Source organism: Electrona antarctica, assembly GCF_951216825.1.
Source record: "Electrona antarctica genome assembly, chromosome: 5".
Lineage (NCBI taxonomy): Eukaryota > Metazoa > Chordata > Actinopteri > Myctophiformes > Myctophidae > Electrona > Electrona antarctica.
Genome location: NC_136810.1, coordinates 30603246 through 30630605, shown reverse-complemented (window position 1 = coordinate 30630605; position 27360 = coordinate 30603246). Strand labels below are relative to the sequence as shown.

The 27360-nt window shown below is 42.1% G+C and overlaps 1 protein-coding gene across 1 annotated transcript in view; it reads right to left on the bottom strand.

The window, feature by feature from the left end:
* Nucleotides 1-515: 515 nt before the first annotated feature.
* pdhx (pyruvate dehydrogenase complex component X) overlaps nt 516-27360 on the bottom strand; it is a 43405-nt gene continuing 16560 nt past the window's right edge. The window contains exons 4-11 of the mRNA XM_079502463.1: nt 27116-27321; nt 25928-26026; nt 15692-15863; nt 13273-13420; nt 9137-9195; nt 7459-7617; nt 2883-2947; nt 516-1970 (exon numbers count right to left, since the gene is read on the bottom strand). Coding sequence (XP_079358589.1) covers nt 1715-1970; nt 2883-2947; nt 7459-7617; nt 9137-9195; nt 13273-13420; nt 15692-15863; nt 25928-26026; nt 27116-27321 — 1164 coding nt within the window. The 3' untranslated portion in view covers nt 516-1714. The remainder of the gene's footprint in view (nt 1971-2882; nt 2948-7458; nt 7618-9136; nt 9196-13272; nt 13421-15691; nt 15864-25927; nt 26027-27115; nt 27322-27360) is intronic.

Below are 27360 nucleotides of genomic sequence, written 5' to 3'. Positions count from 1 at the left end.
TCTAAATCAGTTTTTTGATGTTTCTATGTCAGTGGTTCTCAAACATTTTCATGTCAAAATATATGAAATTGGCCCCCGATCCCCATCTGAAACTATGTTGTTCCAGGGACCACCCAGAAGCAAAGATTTGAGTTAAAAACGTTCGCTCTGAAAGAATATATATTCAAAGATTTACACCACATTGAGCAAATCTTGAGCTTGTAGATCTGCTATTTTTCAAGAGCTAAAGTATAACATAATGCTTAAAATACCAAAAGGGGTTCCTGTCCAGAATGGGTTAAATGTTTTATTTTTTTGTGGCTTTCACCTTTATTTTATATTTTTTATGGAGGGACAGACAGTAGGCCGACAGGAAAATGGGGAGAGAGATGGGGGGGTGACATGCAGTAAAGGCCGTCGGGATCGGGAGTCGAACCCGCGGCACACTGACAGACTGGATTACAAGCCAAGGTGCCTGGACCGCTGAGCCACGACCCAGGCCCAGAATGGGTTAAAATAAAAGATGGATACTGGCGTCAAAAGGAACCAACGCCTGGTTTATTGGTTTGTTTCACACACATTAACATACATTATCTTTTCATCGGAGGGTGTCATCTTTCCATTTTAAATAAGTTAGAACATAACATGAACAATGAACACAGAATTTGAAAGAATGCATACAAATTGTTTCTGTTTTAAATCCAGCAGAATACATATCCTAGAAGCACAACAAGTGTGGGAATATCCCCACGTGTCCATCCCCCGCCAGTCATTTATGCCTTAGACCAGCGATTCTCAACCTGTGGGCCGCGAGGATATTGCAGCTGGACGGCTGCAGTGTTAAGTGGTCAGATGGGTGGGCCGCAAACATGGGCCCTGATCTAGAAAATGGTTGAGAACCGCTGCCTTTTTGACAAATATACAAAGAAGTGTTTACAGTGGCGTCTGGGATGTGAACTCAGTGACATAAAGCAGATGTACTGGGATTTAAAATTAGGACTCCTGAACAGTAATAAGTACTTTATATGTATATATATATATTTACAAACATTGGTGTGTTAGAATAGCTGTCATTACAAATGGACACGTGTCCCACTACGTGGGCAACACCCTGCTATGCTAGAGGGAAGTGGTATATGACAGGGCGTGGGAAACACCCTGATACACCACTTCCCTCTTGGTAACATTTGGCCAGCGCATGACTCCTACACAGACAAATCTGGAGCGTTACTTTAACTCTGACTCATTCACAGTTGAGATAACGCTCTAGACCTCCAGCACTCTAATAGCAGTTTGATTCAACACCTCCATCACAAAGCCTGCAGATTATATTTCAAAAGCAAACGGCGGTGTACAGTACTTACAGTATGAACAAGGTAGCCCCAGCTAACCTTTAATTAAGGTTAAGCTATATTTTCGTATCCCCATGGGGAAATTTGTCCTCTGCATTGACCCATCGTAACTACTTACAGTAGCAGCAGTGAGCAGAGAGCACAGTGCAGCGCCCGGGGGACCAACTCCAGTTGTAATGCCAGTAACTCGTTCAGAGCTCTGGCAGGAGTACTACGTATCCAAACAAAGTTAATAGTTGACATGAATGAATATCAACCGTGTTAAGACCTCTGCTAGTGCAAGCATGAAATGATGGAGGTGTTTCACATATTCTTTCTCGCATCACTGTTCTCTAGTGATCCCTCTCTCTCTCGCTCTATCCCACTCTTTCCCCATTTCCCTTTCAAGCCAGGGCCATGTGCTCTGGGTGCTCCAGGTTGGCTCGGAACTTGACGAGGAAGCGCGACGCCAGCGCGTCGTCCACCAGCCGCCCGTCGCTGGACAGGGTGACGGTCATCAGCTGCTGCGAGCGCACGCTCTGGCTGTCCTCGGACAGCCGCAGCTCGGCCCGGGACGAACCGATGGCGAGGATGCACGCCTGGGGGGGGTTGATCACCGCGCTGAAGCCGCTGATGCCAAACATCCCCAAGTTAGATATACTGCCGCAACGGGGGGGGGGGGGGGGGGGGGGGGGGGGATGGGCGGAAGGAAGAAGAGATAACAGGCATGACATCATTAGTCAAGCCGAGCAGTAGAGGACATGCATAAAACTAAGCAAGGAGACATACAGTACTAGTGATGCTGCATCCATCTGTAATAATGAAACACTAATTTATAGAGGATTACTGAAGGATAGAGAGATGTGGAGTAGAAGCAAAATAACTAAAAGGCTGCTATGTCTACAAAGAAAAAGCCTAGTGAATACAGTGTGTAAATTAAAGACAGTGCACTGACGTGTTCACATTAACACAGCTTCAGTAAATCAGACTCCCAATCTCTGTGTTTTGTGAGTGATAATGACCTGGGGGCAGTGCCTTAATGAGAATGTTAGCCCAAGAGGATGAAGAGGGGAAAGAGAAATTATAGGAAAAAAGGATGTACGCGTACATCCCCAAGAAGACAAAGGAATTCGCTGTCCTCCTCCCGACACAAAAACCTGATTTATGTCTAAATGACACCATTAATTCTAATGAGTTGAGAAAAGCCTCCCTTTCACTCTGCTGCAATGGATGGCATGGTAATTGATGGTCCTCGTCACAGCCGAGAACATATGCATGCTTCCATGAAATGTTGAATATGCATTATAAATAGACTATCTGCGAGGTTGGATTTATAACTCCTAATGGCGTCGTTTATGACTGCCCTCTTATCAGGAGCGCACTTAGCTTCACAGGAAATGATATAGTAAGCTTGTGAAACCGGATTAAAGATGCTAAAGAGAGAATATTCCCTATGCTCCTTTTTTGTCATTGGAGAATGAAAAGCAAAAATGCATTTGGAATGGGCATGATACTGCATTCCCAGAGGCCTGATGTCACTAAGTAGGTCATAAACGGTGAAGTGAAGCTTACCTGAATGAGCCTCCCTGGTATTCCTCAGGTAATAGCTTCCCATCTCTGGCCTTCTGGGCCAATGCCTGCGAAGCAGAGAAGTCACTATGAGTCACTCTGAGGTCCATGCTAGAGAATTGGAGCCCACAGCGGCAAAATGGGCTCCAGATCAACGCCGTGATTTCTCCTGTGTAACAGCATTCATACCAAATCTGGCCAGTACGCTAGTCACCCTGGAGGTCTGTCAATAACCTCTTGGACCGCAGCTTCCACATCATGGTTGGTGTGGGGGTAAATAGAAGATCAAACAAGCTCACAAAGCTGCGCAACGTGATGCGCTGTGAGATTGTAGATCAGCTATTTTAAAAAAAAAGCGGTTGAAGTACACAGCCAACTCAGGACCGTTTCATTATGTCTAGAGGGTTTAAGTGGTTAAAATGTGATTGGCTATAGGGGTGCATAAAGGATTACACGCCGGCCTGACACTAAGCCCAGACAGAGATTGGATCTATCAGACAGTGCTATTCATCAAATAAAATTGGAGTTGACACGACTCAGAATATAAGTTTATTTTCTGACGCATCGGCTCTTTATGAGAAAACCAAAACCGCTTCTATAAATCACTTGCAGTATCTGAATCAATATGCCACTGGCGCATAGATTGGAATAATGAACTTGACACATCTTTCCTAATTTCCAAGAGTGCAAAATGTAGTTATTGCCTCATGCATGTATAGTGTGGAAGTGGAATTGTAAGTTTAAGGTTAATGTAAGAGGTGCTGCTATAAAACCTTGCCGCTGTCGGGGGGGCCTTATGAGTTCGATATGGTTACTTTTCAGGACATGGAGTAGTGGTTAAATATTTATAAAACCCACAGACCCACTTTCAAAATCTTCCAGAAATACGCACAGCAATGCATCACATCGGGAATTTCACTACTTTTGCACGACACACTGGTACGACGAATTAGGGCATATGGAGATTCAAGTTTTCTGCCCAACAGCAACGATATGAGAAAATCATGGAGACAGTATGGGGCATGGCGGGCATATTTAAGATAAGCCCGCCAAGTAGAAAAACAATCCATCTACCCGTGGCTGGCAAAGTTAACAGTGAGCATTCAATGCTTCAGCTACACGGCATGTTGTTTTCAATTACAGAGTGATAAGTGAAACTTGCGTTAACTGTAAGCTTGCAGCATAATTCCCCTCAAGGCTCTGCATGGCAAGTCACTTTGAAGGCTTAAGCGTGCAGGAATCTCGGCACAGGCTTCTATCACATGTGTTGAATGCGTACCTGTGTTTGTGTGTGTGTGTGACCTTCAAGACGTCATATTGTCAGGAAGCAGTAAGAGGCTTAAAAGTGGACCACAACTAATTTACTGCATTGTAACGACTCGACCTGGCTCTACTCGCCATTTTGATTTCCCATCTGCAAAAAGTTGTGCTTAGCACCTAGAATGGTACTTCTTTTGAGTTTACAACAAGTGAGCTGAGGTGATACCAAAAGGTGACATGAAAACACTGTAGACGGGGACTGCCCATAAGTCAGACATCCCGTTAGTCAGACCTGCGTGGCCGGTTAAGACTCACCCGTGGCTCCCGACATGTGTGGCGGGTTAAATGTAATCCGTGCTGCGGGTTAAAAAATCACCCATGGCTTCCTGTAGGTTAGGGTTTGGGATAGTGTTAGTAATGGTCTGACTAACGGGAGGTCGGACCAATGACTACTAAGTGATCGGTCAGAGACATGACAGCACCATTGTATCATTACGTACTGTACGCCACTATAACTATATTTTGGTCTTTTTTAAAATAGACTAATGTATGACCACTGTAGATGCTCTGACGGATGAGAAGAAAAAAGAAAGCCAAAAGGTACTATTTTGAGTATTCGCCACAATGCTCGTCTGTGTGTTCTGAGTGACTACTGGTAGGTTAGACGTTATTGTCCCAAGGGGTAATTTGTCATAAACACGTACAGTAACAGCACTGCTCAGCTCAATGCAATGACAACAACATGCAGTACAACACAGACTGCCAACAAACTGCACACAACCCATTGAAAAACACAGTGGCTTATAACCATATTTCACTGAAAGGGTTATCTGCAGTTGCACACTAACCTCTCTGGAAATGTCATATCATTGATGACTGCGAGAGATACAATACCAAGTGAGACAGTGTGACCGGGCTTAATCAGGATTCAATCCTGTATCTATTATAAATGCTGCAGAAGGGGAAAATAAATATCTAAATAAAATCCAATTTAAATGGAAAGGTTTTTTGGATGGGCCGATATGGGATTTTTCTTTTCTTACCCACAAATTGCATTGCAGGCTGTACAAAGTACAGCTGAAGTAGACAGAAAGGGAACAAAATGTCTGTGTTGTACAAGAAGGAAATGAGTGCAGATTAAAAACCAACACTGCACGTACACGAATGACAGCACAGCCACACATGACTCACATGACTCAACCTTCTTGCTTCGTGCTTTTCCATCACATTTTCGAAAATAGGAAGCAAGTAAGTAAGTAATTCGAAAAAAGAAAAGCGTATTTTTCTTGTTTCCATCCATTGATAAAATGCGCTTCTTGGGAGATATTCAATAAGCAGTAGGTGGCGCTATTTTGCCAGTCAACTGAGACGTGCATATTATCTGACATTTATTTTACCGTTTGATGTTCTACTACACGATCTGAAATCTGATAGCATCTGCATCACACACTACAGGATAATCTTACATGATTATTTTATAATAATCTGGATTACTGCCTGGTACGGAAACTGTACAGCCAGAGAAAATACAAATCTACAATGGGTGGTGCAGTCGGCAGAGCGCATAATGGGAGGGCTCCCCTCGCTCCAGAACTGTACAAGAAGTGGGTAGTCAAAGTTCAGCAGCGCATCATCAACGTTTAATATCAAGGACAGGCACCAACCCATCCACAAACTGTTAATATACACCTACAACGCCTACGGCCAGGCAAGGAGGCCTACAGTAGTATCAAGGGTAAGACCACCAGGTTTATGAACAGCTTCCACCCATCTACCATCAGACTGTTGAACAAGGCATGACGCCACCTGTCATCAGGCTGGTCTTGTACTTTTGCTTTTCCTCATGAACCTTACTGGATTATACCAGTGAAAGTGACCTTTTGTTTAAAGAATGGTATACTAGAAGGACCATCAACCAGGTATGTTTGGGCAGCCGGTCCGGTGCATCACAGGAGAAGGACAGGGGTCAACAGAGGTAAGAAGAAGGCACTGGGCTGGAGCAACTCATTTTTATCAGGACCTCATGAAGATGTCATTCACATCAAAAACATGGTCCCCTTTTGCACCTTAATAAAAAAATACATCAGAGTTGCTCCAATGCCTACATTGCAGTAGAGTAGACTGATGCTGAATTTTTTTCAGCATCAGTTTCATGAATGTGGGAAGTGGGAACACTGTTTACACCTGTAAACCTTTAAAGTTTTATTTGGCAATGGATGCCAAAGAAAATGGGCAAATTCTCATTTCTGTGTGTTTTTATATCAAAAGTCCATAAAACTATTTTTTAAATTACTTCCCGAAAACGAAAACGTGCTGCGTGATGACGTGTCGAGGCCCACATCAATAAAAGCCAATAAAAACGAAGCTCACCAGTTTGATTCCCATGCTTCACATGTCCTCCTCCACAGCTGGTTTTGATTAAAGAACTACTCAATTTTTAATCTCATTCAAGATGACATCCACAGTGTATTACTCATTTTAAACTTAATCATCACGCTAAAATATGTATATAGGTTGTGTATAGGTTAGAAATAATCCCCTGGCTTTGCCTCACGTCTCTCTGTCACTTTGTTTACAAACGACATGCACGTGAGATACTTCCTCTCCCATGGCCTGGAGGGATGCGACGCTCAGATTGGTTCAGAAACTTCAGAGACAGCGTTTCAAGCTGAAACTTCAAAATAAAAGGCCCACCATTTCCGTTTCCCTACACCTTTAAGATGATTCCTGATTCATTCATTAGAAACTCTCTTCCCTCATGTAAATAAACTAAATAAAAATGTGTTTATCTTGAGTGATTCACTCGGTGGCTCCATTCATCTGAATTAATGAATCTGCACTTCCACCATGACTATAAGATTTAAGGTAATTATTTTAAAAAATCTAAGTGGGCCTACTGGTACTGGCAGTGTACAAAATAAAATTGTTTTTTCTTTTATCGTATCGTATCTGGTGGCGATTGTTCGAGCGGCTTGTGAGATTAGCTCTGGACACACACACAGTCTAGCCTAGCCTCCCACGAGCCATGACATGAAAACGTGCACGCACGCACGCACGCGCGCACACGCACACGCACACGCACGCACACACACACACACACACACACACACACACACACACACACACACACACACACACACACACACACACACACACACACACACACACACACACACACACACACACACACACACACACACACACACACACACACACACACACACACACACACACACACACACACACACACACACACACACACACACACACTTTTCTTTGCTTCAGCCTTGTAATTATACAAGACTACAGTTGTTCTGACCTTGACATTGGTCGAGATCTCCTGAACCCCTTTGTCTGCAGCATTCTTGATGATGGGAGTGATGAGGCCCCTCTCTGTTGCGACGGCGATGCTGATATGGATGGAATCAAGTGCTTGGGGGCCCTCCCCGGACCAGGTCACATTCACTTCCGGCATCTCCTAGGGTGAGAGATCAAACGTCAACCCAACCGTTAATGCCAGACATGAAGATTTAAAAGAAAAAGGCAGAGAAAAAAAAGAACTGAAAAGCTAAAAGCAGAACCAAAGCTCTAATGCAGTTACATAATGCTGCAAAGTACAACCTAACCATGTCATTTCCTATGACCACTATCAGAAAATGCATCGGAGCCATGTCAGACACTCGTTTCGGGCACATGTTATAGATTAAGGCTGATATGTAAGTCTTTGTCAGAGACCCAGTATTGCACGACAAGAAGGGGGCAGAAATAAGTGGTGGGCACTATATTGTCCCTGACATTCTGCTGTGGCATCACTAGACTAGATGTAATAATGAAATAACCAGAGGGCCTTGTCCATCATTTATCTGTCTCAGCCTAAAATCAAAATACTCTTTTTGACAATGTGAGAAAGTCAGGACGTAAAATAGGCATGCACTTCATATTTCCGCTTCTCCCCCGTTGTCTTTCTGTAAGAGGTAAATCTGTGAAAATCTGTCTGCTAGGGGAAGCAAGGCATTCGTTTCCTAAGAATTGCATCAAGTGTCAGAAAAAAGGACAGAATCAACTGCAGATCTAAGTCGATTGTTAGGGCTGTCTCACAGTGTCATGGCTTCTGCCACCAGTTGATAAATACACATGCATTTGAGAAGCGGGCGACAGCAGATTGGCTACAGGTGGCGTGAAATTTTGTGATGGAATACTGCTGCTTGAAAAAAACACGTCTAAATCCTATTAGTTCCACTACAGGACCCAGGACTACAGGCACAGAAGGACATAAATGACCAGGACAGAATACAATAGGGAGATTATCAGATATACTGTCTGTAACATCATAAATGTAAAGAAAGTTAGGGATGAGCAAATACTAATACTAATTATAAAGTATTTGGCAAACGTAACCCCTTTTGGACTGAATTATTTTCTAATGATGAAAATAAATCATTTCTTTGTGTTTCTGACATCAATCAGATGCTATATTAAGTTGAGATACTCAATTTGAATTTAGCACAAACAAAATATATAAATTTAGGTATGTGCCAAATTTGGCACATTAGGCTATTAGGGTTATTACACTATTAACACTATTAGTTTGTGTATGGAAAGATTTCACGTTTCGTCGTTTGTCCATTCTGAAAAAGGCTCGTGCAATAGGGCAAGTGGAAGCAGCGCAGAGTTGCAGCATTATGGTACTGTAAATGGTGCATTTATATGAGGCATTAAAGGGAAGGGTTTTATAAAACATAAATATACGATTATGGCTCGAAATGTGTTAGGGGTTCAGCCTCTTGATCAAGGACACTTCGACACCAACTCTGGGGGAGCCTGGGAGCGAACTGGGAACCTCTGTTCCCATCCAGCCACTCTACCGGCCACTCTACCCCTGGCGTCAGCCCTGGTACCATTTCCAAAGCTGAGATTGGTGAAGTCAAAGACAGAGAGCGAAGTGGCCGTCCCACCCACACACCCACACACGTTTACATAACACACATTTTACTTACTTTAAGAGTAACAGCAGCTGCCTTGATGATGAAATCATTGACGGACACTTTGATCTGTTCTGGAAAGAAAAGGCAGACAAAGGTTGTGAATCTAATTAAAGATCTAATGTAGTTCCTGGTCCAGGGCTGATCAATTTGGTATGTTGTGATATACTGTAGGCTGCAATATGACCTGAAGGAAAAGACATGACTGTATGTGAGTTTATATGTGACGAAATAGGATTATTTCCCTTTCCGGAAAACAGTCGGATGTGGGAAAAATGTAATTTCTAAATTAATAAATATCACCAGCACCCGCCTGACCATGACAGACTATTGCAAATGAACAGTGTTACAGTCTTATTAAAGTTAGCTTCTTTCAGGATTACTTGGGCATTAAAGCCGGGTTTTCACGGTGGTGACGTGCACTGAATATAGCAGAACTAAAAGGCTCACAACATGTTACAGCACGACACATTGTGAGGTTGTAGTACATCTGCTATTGTACATCTGCATAACACTAATACTACGGTAGGCCCAAGTAAAAACAGGCTGGTTCCACACAAAGAGATGTTCGCCACAGTGCTATGGTTTTGGTGAATATTAAGTAGTTCCGGTCATTTTGTGGGGGGCACTGGGGCCACAAATTACAAACTAGGTCAACAATACAAACTAGCATCATTTGTATTGTTGACCTATTTCTTTGACCCCTCTATCACATGGAACTAAAATAGTTCCATGTGATAAGAGTTCCATACCATATAAACCCAGATTGTTACAAATCTGTAGTACAATGTATAGGAGAAACACTCATGATTGCCAAAGTATCACATGATTGCCAAAGACTACTACTGCAGCGGTTTAGCTATGCCAGCCAGCCCTCAATACTGGCCACCCACACCACACCACCGCAAGTAGTCTTGTTACTGAAATTGTGTGGAAAAAATTAGAACATTATAAAATGTGTAATTCTAGTCTCACTTACAGTAAGCCATTTTTATGATGAAGAATTGTTTTCAACTAGCTACTTTTGGAACGTGGGAGATTCCATTGAAATGTGTGCACTTCCTCTGATTACCTCCAGTGGCTATGGGTACACACTCAGCTACAGTCAATACTATAAAAAACACACTTAAATAGTGACACTCCAAATTAAAGATTTCTCCTTAAAATCTACATTTATTTTTTATTTTGTCATAACAGGCAGCAAACACATTTCAGCCTTGAGCCTTCATCAGAGCATGATGAATAGATTCCATTGAGGTTTGCTTTTAACTTCATTTCCCTAGTATGTGAATCATTGAGAATGGTTTCTTATAAAGAAAAGAAGCTCACTACTTTGAAGAGCATCACTATAATATTGGAAATTGTGGTAAATTGGTTGGTAGGACATATTAGAATGGACAACTCAAACAAGTTTCTTACTGGGTTCACAGGACTCGAAAGTTTATTTTACAATAAGATTTGTTATTGTTGATTTGCTATTTTCCGGTGGGCGACATGTCGTGCAACCAAGTATAAATCAGCTCAAAAGAGCGAATTCTATATCTATTAATCTATAAAGATGATTGTGACAGACAGTGAGTGTTTGAAACGTCATGTAACTCATGCACATTGCGCTGCTGGCTTGTTAAGCAAGATAAACATTACGTTAATTGAATTAATGTCAGCTACAAGCAGGCTTATTAGGTTATCATGAGCAAAAGCAAACTTATTAGATGAGATTGATTAATTAAATATTGTTTAAATGAGTAATACATGAGCCCTCTAATTTAACCACTTTCAACTATTTTGGGCATGTCATAATACAGTAGGCAAAATTTTGTAAACATTTAGAAAATAAAAATTGCCAAAATCACCAGATCTACAAGAGCAATACATGCTGTGATGCAACATATTTTGAGTATAAACATTCAAGAGGTTAAATGACTGACGTTCGAATAAAAACTGAAACTCTTAACCTCTGCAGACTTTGTGGTGACATGGCCAAACCGTTCCCTTTCACTATCCTTTCACCAAAAATACCCATCCAACGGCCACTACATCCTTTTGGCTCTTACACAAGCAGCTGTGGATTGCTGAGCGGTTAGTCTAGTATTTACTGTAATTGGAAGGAACTGTGAAGTGAGAATGGGGAAGTACCAGAGCGTAAAGCCAAGGAAATGAGGAAGACACTAACTGGCACACTGGTAAATTACTAGACTTCACACCACACCTAGATATACATTGCAACCGTACACACACACACACACGTAGCGCATTTATAGTAGGATATTCCACTATTGGGTTCTTAGCTTACATATGATATGATGTAATTGAAGAATTACCATGTTTTTGTTCTTGCTTACTGTAAATTGCTCTGGATTAAGAGGGTCTGCAAAAATGCCAAAATTGTTAAATTGAAAATTGTTGTCACAATTATCTACCTTTTTTAAGTATAAAATTCATAAAAATGCCAGTAATTTGTCATATCTGCCCTGTGCACCGTCACTACGAAGCCTAAAAGGCAAAGAGAAATGTAATTTCTATTCATAATGTTCCAATTTCCAATGCCAAAATCAGAATTGAATCGTTGATTGCAAGTATTAGTGTGACAATTAGTCGTCAACTTAAACGTGTAATCGCGACAGCCATAGACAGTACTGATGACTAGATGACTGATGTCATAGACTAGCAAAATTAAGTCTGAGATCCACATGGAAGCCATGCCGTAATTAGTATCGTTTTATTACGTCATGGCACCTAGGGGAGCGAGCTGACAGATAATTTTTTGTTATCATTTTTTTATGTTGTGAGTTTGTAGATTGGCTATTTTAGTCTTTAGAGCTTGTGTGTGCTGTGAGCCCCAGAGCAAAGCTGACTTGAACTCCATGGCCATCCTCTCGGATTAGTGTAGCTTGATTTGTGAATAGGGCTTAAGTGAAAAGAATGCATTGTAATTTCTCTATTTTTCACAAAATATCAGTCAAAACATCGGGAATCCACGGACTCGGACTCTCCCAAAATCCGGATCGGCATTTCACCCAAAAATCTGACCTCATCGGCCTCTACTTCATAAGCCTGAAACGGTCACTGTCATTTAGCGGGCAACATTCCCCACTGTGCTGATGTAATCAAGAGTGCAGAAAGGAGCATCCATTGGCCACACTCTGAACCACAGCTAAATGATTACCTTGGCTGAGAAGACATGAACAATACGATACCTAGAGTGAAACTATTTTCTCCTTAGTTTGTGGAATGAGTCATGTGAGAACCATGACATCTGCACCTTCCTGGAAAATAAATTCCCACCAAATATAGAGCGCTGTACGGCACGTGACTTGACCAACATTGCTTTTGTTGACGCCGCCATTCTGGCAGGTAAGTTAAAACTCATTAACTGCCAGAGATTCTCTAGAACAGTCTGCACACACTGCCAGCATTTTACTAATATTTTAAGACCCACAGAATATCTTGTTCTATATGTAAACATCAAATATCTCAAAAGAAAGAGGAGAGTGTCTGCATTCATCGTGGGAAGAAAGTGTGTTTCCGTGACTTTCTGTTCTTTAGTTATTGCCGGTTGAATATAGCTTGTTTTCACCAAAAATGCTGTCTGGGAACAGAAAGCAGAGAAAATGTATTTTTTTTTATAAATCCTATAATACTATGCTAAACCGGTGTTCACGTTTTTTCCCCCCGTTGTCCTCTGATCCGGAAGCCATAGATTAACTCACAGGTTGCGGAAAAGCACCTTCTATCGAAAACACCGAAAACAATGATCATATGTACATCAATGGCGGTCTGTGCATTGGATTTGAAATTATGTCTATATTTACACAGGTTGTAGATTGGTCATAAACACACACTTTGTGTATTGTAAAAAACCTTTAGTCATATTCATAATTTAAAATGATGTCTATATTTCCACAGGGCGTAGATTGGTCATAAACACACACTGTGTGTATTGTAAAATAAAAACCTTTAGGCATATTCATCATTTTAATTTAGCCTCTCCCCCGTTTCTGTTTTCATGGCACCTTCAATGTTGACTTACTGTAAGTGAATGTAAATGTGTACAGTATACTGTATGTTTATCCCTTATGCATGAAATTGTGGTGCATCCATCCGTACAAAATCAGTACATACAAACTCCCACCAAGCAAAGATTCTTTTACCTTTTGCCAGATCCTTGCGGAGCTGCATGACAGCCCCCACGTCACAGTCAACAGTGGCGTAGGCGTGGGGGATGGTGGTCTTGGATTGGGTCAGCCTTTGGGCAATCACGCGGCGGATGTTAGAGGCTGGAATCTCTGTGAAAGTACCCTAAGAAGGGAGAGTAAATGGTGAGGATGGGGAGAAGGAGATAGTGAAGGTGGTAACGTTAATGATTATCGGCAGCGCCGTTGATGGGTTTGGAAGTTTGACACACAGCAGCAGGAACCGGCAAAGTGGGTGCTAATGGGCTATACAGGTCAGGCGTCGTACTTTGATCACATTTATTATCGGTCTGTGTGCTATATCCATTCTACACGCTTCTCCACATGAAGGGGAATAGGGAGATAATTGGGTGATTCTTCTGGCATTTTGTTATGTCTGCAACTCTGCATGTAACTCAGAGAAAACACTCCACTGCGTGAGGGCATCATAGATACTGTACCTAAAAATGTAAAAACACATAATGTAGCTACTGCAGGTGGTAAAGGGATAGTAGTCAGCTTATCCTCACACTCATGTTATGGCTCAGTTGTTATCAATAACATCATTTATGGAATATATGTTTCACTCACACTTAGTAAGCGGATGGGGGGATCCTAACTGACACACTCATTACAAAGTAATGATTGGTTAGAATTGATTTATGGTTGGTTATTTATGGCATCTACTGTTTGGAATCGATAGTCCATATCTCAACCTGAACAGCTATTAGTGTATGAGGGGTTAAACGTACATAGTCTTAAAAATAATCAATCTAGAAATCAATATGTGAAGCTACACAATGACTTGCAAGGCTTAAGGAATCATGTTATGGAACCGTATGGAACAGTCATCATACACAATACAGTAGCAAAGTTCACGGGACTATGGCAGCAGTGAAATAGTGAAAAAGGATGTCAGGATGTTGAAAGAATAAGCTCAGCTTACTGCACTACTCAAGGTAGTCAAGAGGGCATTGAAGAATATTTCTGTCTGGCAACTCGTAACAGTATCTGCTTGACTGAGCTTTAAAAACGTAACATCAGCAGGAGTGTGTATCAAACAATGATTCAGTATCTCTAAGGAACTCAAGTAGAGCAGATCTTTACAGTATTTCTCCTATTTTGTATTTTGCTCAAAACAGGCATGTGCACAGGAAAGTGACACTGTCCCTGGAGTGGTGGAGAGCATGATAAGCATCTTTGTACAAGCTCTGCTTGTCTTTAAAATACTGACATGTGCAAATCAGTGAATCATAAGGACCAATCCACAAGGCAACACTGCCATGAGGACCTGACCTCTCGTAAGCAAGTAGACGTAAGAGTCCCAGAGCTGAATACATTTACAATTAATTAGCTTCATCATCATATAAATTAATATGGTTATCAGATTAGTGGGGAGACAAAGGATGTGGAGAGAGAGAGAGATCGGCAATGAACCAAGAATGTATTAGTTTTGCTATGCACCTCAGGCAAAGAAATATTGTATACGTATGTCAGAAGTGGGGGATGGGAGCTGCGAAGAATAGTATGGAAACAGTATGAATCCTTGAGGGAGGCCCTTGTCTTCATCGTTCTCCTCAGATAAACCCACTCATACTAACCCCTGATCCATGTCATTTCTTTAGATTATAAATTAATTCAATTTGTTAAGAGCAGTGTAGCAACTCATAATGTAATAACGGCAAATAATGTAATAAAAACTCATAATGTAATAATCAGCTCATAATGTAATAAATAATTAGCGCATAACTTTTTTTTCTCGCTTGTGTAAATGTAATAAAAGTTCATAATGGAATAAATCAGTATCATGGTAAGCATGTCAGTATCATAACAGTATCATGGTCAGTGGCGCCGTCAGGACGTAAAAAGTGCGGGGACAATATTATAATTATTTGGGGGGTCACTTATGGCATGACGGTCACTGTTTGTTTTTGTGTAGAAGCATGCAGCGGCAGCGAAAATAAATAAATAGACCGACCAGTCATTCCCCAATAGTAGGGACATTGAGATCATTCTGACCCCCCCTCCGGCGCCTATGATCATGGCCAGTGTCATGTTCAGTCTCATGTTCAGTCTCATGGTCAGTATCATGTCAGTGTCATGTCAGTATCATGTCAGTATCATGGTCAGTACCATGGTCAGCATCATGGCCAGTATAAAGTCCGCATTATATGAACCGTTATTTCCTGAAGGGCTTACAAGTGTGTGCAGGTCCATTTTGGATAGGGTAAAGACTGAGTTACAACTTAGTTGAAAGCGGGTGTTACACACCAAAAATAGCAGAGCTACAAGCTCACAATGTGTCACACATCACAGCACCGCATTGCGAGCATCGCATTTCCAGCGTGCAACACCCTCCCATATAGTATAACGGGGCTTCAATGCTTTCATCGCTCACCGGTGCTCCTGGCTTCCCAGGTACTGAGAGTGGGGGTATATTGGGTCTGCTTCCTGGGGGGGGTGGGGCAGCTGTCGGGGTGGGAACAGGACTCGGGGCAGCAGGGACCGGGGTGGCCACGGCTGGGGCTGCTGTGGGCGCTGGAGACATCTTCAACAGATTCAAGGCATCTCTGCGAGAGTGGGGGATACAAGATTTCAATGTGAAATAACATTGGAGATGACATTCAGCTAAGTACAAGGAGAATTAGGAATTAATCCACACATGCGATTTATAACTGTCTGCATATTTTTGTATGAGACTCTTGTGCTGTAACTACAGTGATAGTATAGCATTTATATGTCATTACATTATTGTCTTTTTATGTCCTATATGAGTGTTTCCTAAGTATGAAATGATTTAATGAATGCCCTAAAATCCTAAATAAACATACAGTATATCCAACAAGAACAAGTCATTGTGCTGCGACTCAAACAGGGTGTAGCTCTTTCATGTGAAATAGCCAGAAAAGTCCGCTGACACTACTGTATCCTACAGTCACAGCTGGACGACCATGTCCCCCCCCACACACACACACACACACACACACACACACACACACACACACACACACACACACACACACACACACACACACACACACACACACACACACACACACACACACACACACACACACACACACACACACACACACACACACACACACACACACACACACACACACACACACACACACACACACACACACGACCCTATGTCCTTACTGTATAGAAGATTACAGTACGCACAGAAAAGACTGTTAGCCTGACCTTAAGCCCATGTTATTCTATGTCTAAGGAAAGCATACATGGTGTACCTTCTGTCCCAGAGTAAACAGGACTTGTGACTGGGCCCATTGATTGATATCCGCCATGTTGGGAGAAAAACAGAAATCTCTAAATGCACTTGGACCACTATAGCAGGAGAGGCTACCCAACATGCTATGGAAGTAAACACATGCATACAGGCCCCCACAAGTCTAGAAATATAAATATTACAAATGGGCATTTTTGAGTGGTGCAAACCACTCCAACAACTGGCTTTGTTAGTACCCGTGTGTGTGTGTTTGTGTACCTGTCCCTCAAAAGAATGAGCATGGTTACTATGGTCACTGACATTACGTCAGACCACAGCTGATCAGGCTATATAAGACCTTGCACCACTCAGTTCACACGGGTGTGATTTTATTTATATATTCCACCCCAAACATTTACAGAGGAAAACAAGAATGCACTCAGTGGAAATGACACATATGTTAATCTCAAACAAAACAAACTAATTGGCAGAGTATGTTTATACCTGAATACTTTCAACCTCAAATGTGAGCCATTTTGTGTATCGGGTATGTTCACACCAGACACAAATGGAATTTAAGGATGTTGAACGGCCTGGGCCGTGGCTCAGCGGTCCAGGGACCTTGGCCGGTAGCCAGAGTCTGGCAGTGTGCCGCGGGTTCGACTCCCGATCCCGACGGCCTTTACTGCATGTCACTCCCCTATCTCTCTCCCCCATTTCCTGTCTGCCTACTGTCTGTCTCTCTATAAAAAATATAAAATAAAGGCGAAAGCCGCAAAAAAAAGGATGTTGATGGCTGGAGTCATATAAGCCAGCACATGCATCAGCCTTAGAGTACACATCAAGGAGGAGCTCAAATGGGAGACACACACCACGCACGTGTAGAAAAAGGCTCAGCAGCGACTGTACTGGCTTCGCCGCCTGAAGAGGTTTGGAGTATAGAACACCGCATACTCAGGGTACTACAACAACTTAGTTGAAGGCGTTCTATAAGGCTGTGTTACGGCCTGGTATGGAAACCACACTGCCTGAGAAAAGACAACCCTACAGTGAATAGTGTCATCGGCACAGCGCATAATGGGAGGCGAGCTCCCCGTGCTCCAAAACTGTACAAAAAGCAGTGTGTAGTCAAAGCCCAGCGCATCATCAAGGACAAGCACCACCCAAGTCACAAACTGTTGAAAAACCGCAGACAGGCAAGGGGCAGTAATGCAGTATGCAGTATCAAGAGCAGCACCAGCAGGTTTATGAACAGCTTACACCCGGCTGCTTCTAGCACCTTAACTAACGTCCATATTGATGCACAGTATACATCTGCGTATATATCATATCTTATCTCAGGTACTGTGTAAATGTGTAGATTTTTGTTTGTTTGTTTTCTTGTCTGATCTCCTTCCCACAATGCAGGAGCGACATGTGGATGTCATGCAGATCACAGCCAAATGCTTCACCACTATGAGGGGCAGGATCAGGTGCCCATGGCACGGCACTCCCACATGAAGAATTGGGGCATACACAAACAAGCAAACAGGGGTAAAGCAGGGTTAAAGCTTATGAAATTGGAAATAATGTAACCAAACATAAACCTAAAAAATCATTAACTTCATCAATGAAAAACAAAAACCACTGGCGGGCAAAAGATGAAACCAAACCTGATCCACAATCAACTGCAGCTTCACCAAATACCACAATTTGGAGTTGTTTCACCAGCCACATTTTGACAGTTCAAAGGCACACAGTCTGACACAGATGTCTTTGATGGGAAAAAACAGACCGTACCAGACGGGCATGAATAACAATCTCAATTTTAATGATACTACTTGGTGAACTGCCCTTAGCCACTGATTGACTTTGCATTGTCTCTTTTGGCTGGAGTAGCTTCAAAAGGTGATATATTTTTTAAGGCAGAGCAGGCTACACAACTGTAGGTGAAAGATATATACAATAAAGATTGCTTTTTAGACTGGCTGCTTGACAAATGATCTACGTAGTGGTGCAGTGTTTACTAGAATGCCAAGCCGTTACTACTGATTGAAGAGAAATGGAGGAAGTTGTGATACCTTTGGGCAGACTACTGCAGGTTGCAGAGGATTGACAGAGAGGGATAACAGTAACAAGATGGAGCAGTAGACTGATATGCAGTATCAGGTGTGGTGGCTCAGAACTCTGTGGTTCCAGCTCAGCGCACCGGGGGCCCTCCTAATATCCAACATACATCGAGCCTTTTGTCTAAACCAACTGCCCCCCCGACCTCACCAGGCAGCCAGACAAAGTCTGGGCCCCACAGCTCTTTTCTCATCTTCCCTTCCTCCCTTTCTTTCATTGTTGGGTAATTATTTGTATGGGGATGGGGACAATTTGGAATCCCCCCCCCCCCATCTCCCATCTATTTTTAAAGAAACGCATATCTGCTGAGTGCCAGACTGCCCTCGGAAGGCACGCTGGGACAGTATCTTCACGTCTGGCATATGGCGAGCAGGTACATGCCCCTGGAAAGGCTTGAATCACTTTGCACAGGAGGCAGAGCAACAAGAACGGAGGTAAAAATGATTAACACCCACTGTGGAGCCTCAGCCCTTGAGTTTCTTTAACAGATGGGTTTACATGGGAATTTACATATCAGCTGCTGCGACAACACCAGGAAAAAGACAGAAACCAATTCAAACTGATCGAGGATACAACACGAAGAGAAATGTTGACAAAATTCTCATCTTTGTTTATTTATTAGGTTACAAACTTAAAGATGAAATCGTATTGTTCTTTTGTGAGGAGGACATGTGGAAATGACACAACACTTCCCTATGTGTTGTTTGAATACTGCAGCTGGCCTGAGAGTTTGCGCTAGAATACTAGAATACTGAATACTGCTAGTACTACTGGCCTATGTAAAAACTGCGGAACAAGTAAACTTACAGACTGGAGTAGGAGGTTTTTCAGCTCTTGACACACAGAACTCACTGGGAAGTTTGTCTACAATAGAACAATACTGTAGGTCACTGTGAAGCTTGTCTACATAGAACAATACTGTAGGTTTGTATAACATAGTTTAAAATTAGAATATGTACATTAAGGTTAGAGCCAGAATCCAGTGGTAATTATGCCATGGACCAGTGGACCATATTGGTTGAGAAAACACTAGTGATAAAGTATTTAAGAGTCCTTGTAACTATAATTATGCATAGTTACTTATAAGCGGATTATAATGCAGTATGTTTGAATGAATTATAGACATGAAATGCATAGCAAGTGTTACCAAAAAACTAAAGTTAGCCCATATCCCCCTCCAACACAACCGGTCCCCAGGTTGAGTTTTAGTCAGGGTTCATAATATTTGAAAAGCCCTGTAAGATCAAAGGTCTCTTGCACACCTGAATAACAGTTGTATACATGAACAGACCAAGGAATCAAAAACGTCCGTACACTGTCTTATAATTAACCCATTTAGACTGGGAATCCCCTTTGGGGTTGTTGCTACTGTATGTACAGTATATACTATATAGAAACGCATTTTTTGTTTTTTTTTGTAATTTTTGAATAAATATTTGAAGTTTGTCAGGATTTAGAAGGCGTTTTTAGTATCTGCTACAGGTCTAACTGGGTTAACTTACTCAATACAAAAATATTAAAGGTTTCCCTCCCAGAGATGCCTGAAGGTCCTTGCTATTAAAGCTTTTCTTTAATGAACAAGTGAAGACAGTAAGCGTGTGTGTGTGTGTGTGTGTGTGTGTGTGTTTTTGATGCCTCCTTCCAAGCTCAAAATGGCATATTTGTCAGTGTAAATACATACCATGCTCCCTAACTACAGCTGATACAAATACAAAGTACTTTAAAGCAACCAGGTCTATGAAAACAAGCCCACGAGAAGTGACTAGGCTACATTATCACTTTCAACCTACAGTACATGCCTTGGCTATTTGAAAATAGCCGATCTACAAGTGCGTTGGGAGCTTGTAGATCTGCTATTTTCAAGAGTCTGTGGACAAATATTAATTTGTGTCCTTGATATGAAAATGTCTGAGAGCCACTGGTTTAAACAACATTTGGCAGCAAGCCCAAATAAGCAACTACACTTTAAAATCAAGCAACTTCACAGAAAAACAAGCCCGAAGTCCGCTTATAATAAGCGGACATGGCAACACTGTGGCTGTTCTGTCCCATAGACCATTCTGTCCTCACAGGAGACGTGTGCTTTTCACAGTCCCACCATTTACAGGCCCACTGACAGCAAAGGCTCTGAAAGCCTGCATGGAAGGTGACTGGAATATTAAAGAGTGGAGTGAGGCACACGTGGGCGCACACACACACACACACGCACACTCTCACTCACACACGGTAAAGCAAGTCTCAGACACATGTGCAGTGACTGCACTGCCACCTGGGATAGATTAGATAGAATTAGTGCCATTCCCTCATCGATTAATCAATTGATCTGTACGTTTGGTGACTGGTCTCAGTCGACCAAGACCCTGTTAGTTTTTGTAAGCTTTTCCCCCATGCAAAGTTTTTATAAGCTTCCCCCCCCCATGCAAATCTCTTGTAAACTATAGATATAAGTAAGTACGGTAAGTAGTTATACTGCAAGTGTAAACAAACCTATAATTCAACCAGTCTTTCTGCAAATAGCCAGTAGCAATAGTTGAATCAACATTAGAATGTTCAGTTCTCAACCTCACCAACTGAGTGAAAAGGCTGGTCTCTGCTTGTCTAAACATAATTTAACAGATTTGCGGACTAAATAAACTATACATTAGTAGTTGAGGAGAGACAGACATAATAGCACAGAAGGAGTGGTCATGACTCATGACTGAGGTTAGCACTGAGCTAGCAGCACTGGGCTTTCTTTCACCCACATAGGAATACAGTTGAGAATATTTCAACATCAAAAAGTGAAGAGTTCTAACTCAGGCAAAGTGTCTACTTTTTTTTTCTTTTTTTAAGATGCAGGTAAACTAAGAGTATTATTCTTCATCTACCCAAGATGCCTTTAGAAGACAAACCCTGCAATGATGACACCCTGAAGTTTGCAGGAGGGTTTGACGATATCATTTAAGTACATTTTACCGCATGATGAATTTATCCGAGTGCCTTTTACCAATGACTTCCAACCCATTGATGAACAGCATGGAGTCCTAGTCAGTGTTGTATAGTCTACATTTAACTAGGTGTACCTTCTGAATGCCTTTTAGCCAAGTTAATTCGCTATATTAGGCAATACCACGGCCAGCATGAGGCTGAAAAATACAAATTAAGACAATCTACACAATAAACATACAGCACATCGGACTCCTTAATCTAACGGTTTCATTTCTACAACCAACCGTTCCTCTACAAACACTGCGTTCCCCTGGCACATAGTATACAGCCTGTACATATATATATATATATATACACTGCGTTCCCCTGGCACATAGTATACAGCCTGTATATATATGTACAGTATATATATACACTGCGTTCCCCTGGCACATAGTATACAGCCTGTATATATATATGTATATATATATATACACTGCGTTCCCCTGGCACATAGTATACAGCCTGTGTGTGTATATATATATATGTATATATATATATACACTGCGTTCCCCTGGCACATAGTATACAGCCTGTCTGTAAACTGCCTTCAGCAACGGGATGTGCCTTTAAATGGCTTTTGATGTTAACAGCTGATGACATAATAGACTCTAATAACGCTGTCGTGGGGAGACAATGAATGAATGTAGTCAGATTTAGACACATGTCCCTCCAAGGCAGACTTACAGTAGCATACATTATTTTTTCATCCCTTATTCAGCCAAACCCTATATATGTAAGCTTACACAGGAATGTACACAAGTAACACAACTGATTGTGTATGCTCAAGTAATTCAGAGGGTTGTGGGTACACCATATGGCAGATTATTTTATGTTGGTATTAGAAATACTACATCAAATATGCATTGTTCATTTACAACCTGATCTACCACAAGGCTCTTCAACATAGGGGGTCCTCAGAGTTACTACACGGGTCCACCAAATGTGTGTGCAATAATTGTTTTTAAATATAAATGTCTAAAAATACACAGACACATGAATCCAACATATTAACCCATTCAGGGCGGGAACCCCTTTTGGTGTTTTAAGCATTATTTTATACTTTAGCTATTGCAAATTAGCAGATCTACAAGCTCATAGCGCGGCATCGAGTGCCGCGCTACGAGCTTGTAGATCTGCTATTTTTGAAAAGTCGTGAAATGTGGTGCAAATCTTTGAATATATATTCTTTCAGAGCGAACGTTTTTAACTCAAATATTTGCTTCTGGGGGGGGGGGGGGGAGGGGGGGGTCCCTGGAACAACACATTTTCAGATGGGGGTCGGCAGCCAAATACAGATAATTCCCACTGATCTGATATGAAGCTGCTTGCTATGCACGGTCCATACTTGGAGTGACTGACTCAACAGGTCACGCAATCAAGTAACGTCCATTCTAGTAGGCTTTTGGCGACACCCCAAATAGATCTGTTGTTTGTGGTTCCCAAACTTCAGTTCAAAGCAAAATCACAGACGTACCACTCCAAAACAAATGCTGCAGGGTCCCAACACTGAGAAACAATAAATACATTCAATCAAAAAATGCGTTTACAGATGGATTTAGTGGAATGGTTATTGTGAAGAATAAACCAGTAAAATATGATCAAAAATAGCGTTGGTTTAATTGAGTACTTTACAGTACTAGTCCTAAAACAAATACTAGTAAGTATAGTGTGGGTTTTCAGAACCTTGCCTGTCTCATTGAAGAGCTAACAGAGACTGAGCCACATAGCTGAGCGTTGTTAGTAGACACCTGTGTTTGTCAAGGTCAAACATGCCATGGAAAATAACGTCCGGCCTAATCTCACAGGCTGATACCTTTCACCATCCCCCATGCCTCTCTTTCTCCTCACGCAGCATGCATGCACTTTTACCAAGTTGTTGCCCACTATAAAAACCAACAGAAGTAAAACATCTGAAATTTTCTTCCACAGCTATGTCTTGGGATGTCTGGTTGGAGGTAAAACACTCTCCCGCGACTGTGGGAGGCCAGGTTTAATTCCACAAAGCGCTGCCTCCGGCTTGGCCGGGCATGACAAGGGACACAATTAACAGTTGTCGCGAAAGGGGATTGTGTCATTTTTGCTGCACTATAGTGACCGCTGCTGGTTGGTTTGAAAGACCAGTCTTCAGGTGGGAGCAGGTCTGGGCGAGAGAAAGTTGCTCAGATGCCAATAAACAGACACAATTTTGAAATATAAAAATAAATAAATACATTCCGAGACAAAGAAAAGCTAGGCAGAGTTTGACTGACTAACTGCTGAAACGTATTCAATATTGCCTTGAAACTGAAATAATGATGGGTAGCTAATGCATGTTCAATATAATGCAACTATTTTTCTGTGTGCAACAAAAAATAACTACAAAGAGCAACAAATGATATGAAAAAGAAAATAAAAACAAACAAACAAACAGGCAGTGACTTTGTGGATAAATCTCTTTACGTTTACAAGAAAATAGACATGTACTATGCATTTTGTGTTATACTTATTAAGGAGTGCCATACATGTCCATCCTCACAACACACAACACAACGGTTGGGATACGTACATATAGACAAGACATTAGTCAAGTAAAAGTCATCGACCACACACTGGCTGGCCTGACTATCATGTGACACAGATAGAAGAACACAGGGGGGGGATTTCCCAGCCCTTTTTAACCCTTCCTGTGGATTATATAACCTCCTATGATCTCATCCCTGGGATACGCGGCCCCTCTGTTATTCATGCCCTCTATTGAGGGCCTAACAAGAGGAGGGGCAACAAGAGGAGGGGCATGGAAGGGAGGGCATACCACTTCCCTGGTCTCAATCTTATCTTGATGTGCCACCATGGGACAAAAGCTAAGAAAACAGGTCTATTCTGGACTGCCGTCAAGGATCTATAAGCATGTTAGCTCGCTCTGTTAGGCTGGTTTTGTTTTTCATAAGCAACATACGAGCTAAGGTCACTTTTCTTTGCTCAGAAATTCAGAATGCAGTCAAATCCGATTTGTTTCTCAAATCTTATTTTTAGTATTGACTGTCCACATCACTCATCGCGATGGATCCACTGAACGTTAATACTAGGCTATAGCCTTCTCTCACGTTTAATGAGAAAGAAATTAATTTATAAACAACCTCACAACCAAAGGCAAATAAAACTTAATTATATAATTTTCAGAGCTTTATTGATTAGTGAGGTGATTTTGTCCTTTTGTCCTGGATATACATCATACATATCCTCCACTGTCCCACTACATCGGAATTGGAAATGGAGTAATGGTTATGGCAAGATTTCATCCATACCGGACCAGAGCTTTATTGATTACTGAGGGGAAATTTGACTTTTGGATTAATCGCTTACCTACGTCTTCCAATTCTAAAGACATACGCAAGCTTTGATCCCTGGCAAGTCAGCATCGGAGTAGAGGTGAGAACTAACTGACGGAAAATCATTCATGAATCAGACACCTAACATAGGAGAGAACCACTGTTTATATATCAGGTTTGTTGTGTCTTGATATAATTGACTTTCTCTTTCCCTCACTCACAACATATGGCCTGTGTTTCTATGGCCACCATTAGGTCCTGGAGTCTGGGTTGCCATAGCGACAGCGGTAGCTTAATGAGATTCCCCAGCAGGGTGTGGGATGGGTAACGAGAGCGTTCAATCAGGTCGCCAGCAGCAGGTAGCCATTACAGCTGTGTGTGTGTGTGTGTACTCATGTTACTATACTTGTGAGGGCCAGACATCCTCACAAGTATTAGTAGAATTTGAGAAATAGATATTATGAGGACCATTTTCCTGGTCCTCGCAAGAGAAGTTTTTTAATATGCAGCTATAGTGTAGATTTTCGTTTTACACAAACATTAAATTCCCGTTGACAGTGAATGGATGATGTACGATGATAAGAGCGCCCCTCACTTCACACGGGTGTGATTTTGGTTTGAGGTTTTGGATTGAGGTTAGGGTTAGGATTAGACATTACGTTCCTGTTGTGATATTTTCAGCTTTAGGCTTAAAAAAGGAAAGAATTGTCTTCACAAAATCCCCATCCCAATATAGTCACAAGTATAGTAATACAAACGTGTGTGTGTGTGTGTGTGTGTAATCATCACAGATATATTCTGTGTGACTGCCCCCATATAGCAGGGCTAAAGCACCCGACATCTTTAGCACTTCACGCATGCTGCTCCTTCCCATGTGGCTCTTATGCAGGGAGGGAGTCCCTTCATCTTACAGAGGTGCAGGAAGTGCAGAGGCACACTTGGTTCACCCGCAGAGGCACCATTACGACCTTTCAAACCTCTATGAAGCTATCCCCCTTCTACCCATCATACTTACTCCTTGGTGACAAGTCCCCTCGGCCCAGTGGGTGTGGCCAACTTGTGGTCCAGGCCGTGTGTGTCCAGGATGTGCCTAGCAGCTGGGCTCAGTCGTAACCTGGACAGACAGCAAGGAACACAATGGAGGATTAGTACCATGCAATGATTGTTGTGAAGCCCATCCTGCATGGCAGTTATAATGATCTGTGCCATGTCTGCCATTAGACTAGTATTTCGGGCTCTCTAGGGAACAGCAGTGTGTTTTCCTCCAATTTAGACTGAATTAAGAGACTATGAGGCTAGTAATGTTCGCTATGCTCCATCTATATTATTACCATTAATAATGATATGTTCTCACTCTATCCCTCTTTTGAGTGGGGCGCTATTCCCTCCAACACTTGGAGTTGAAAAACAGCACCTGCCGCCATATGGCAGCTAAGTCTATGTCTCTGTCCACGACTCATGAAATGTCTCAGAAAATTATATAAGCATGAGCATGCACAGGCGTACACCTGCGTAGTAGCTCCTTGAGTGTAACTTATTATCATAAACCACATCAGCTGATTGGGATATAATTACAGTAAACAATGTGTATGACAGAGAGAGGTCAGAAGACAGTGAATAATCACATGCCACGATACTCTTACATTGCTCAAAGTAATGTCACTGTATATGCGCTTCCTGGTGGAAATGTGTGCTCTACTCAGTGCAGCTTTGTAGTTACCGTTTATTTCTACAGAGGTATAGCCAATGATTGGCTCTGCCTGTGCAATACCTTCATTTATACTGTATCTAAGGTGGCTAAAATCTGGGGACAGACTCAGCGTAAAATGTGTTTGTATATTAAACAGGCCAAGCTTTAAAGTTTGTTGGTTGCTTCACTACTTTCTACGGGAGTATTTATTGTATCAATACTGGGCAGGGTTCTTTCTCGCTTTGGCATAATGGACAATGGATGATCATCATCTTACTCAGTATGTTGAGTGTAATGGTGACAAAGCATTCTGTGAAAAAGTGGAATGAAGTTGCACAATTATGAAAAATGTACTAAGAACGCTCCGTCTCTTTAAAATGAAGGGATTCTCTAATTGACTCAAAGACTGATGTTGATGTTCATACGACAGAGATTACAGCAAGGGCTGCTGTTCATCGCAGATCAACCTGGACGCTCGTAATGATGGACAAAGGAGGGGAGCCAGCAACTTACGGTCCTGAGGTGGCTGGTTTTGGTGGAGGAGGAGGGGGCGCGATGGGTGCTACAGCTGGGGCAGCGGCTGCTGGGGCAGCAGGTGGGGCTGGGGTGGGAGCCGCTGCCTCTGGGGGAGGGACCACCACTTGCTTCCAGTCCTGCCCTTCCTCCACCATGAGGGCAATGAGGGTGCCCAGTTTCACGCTGCGACTGCCCTCCTCCATCTGTATGTGTGAGTGTGAGAGTGTGTGAGTGTGTGAGTG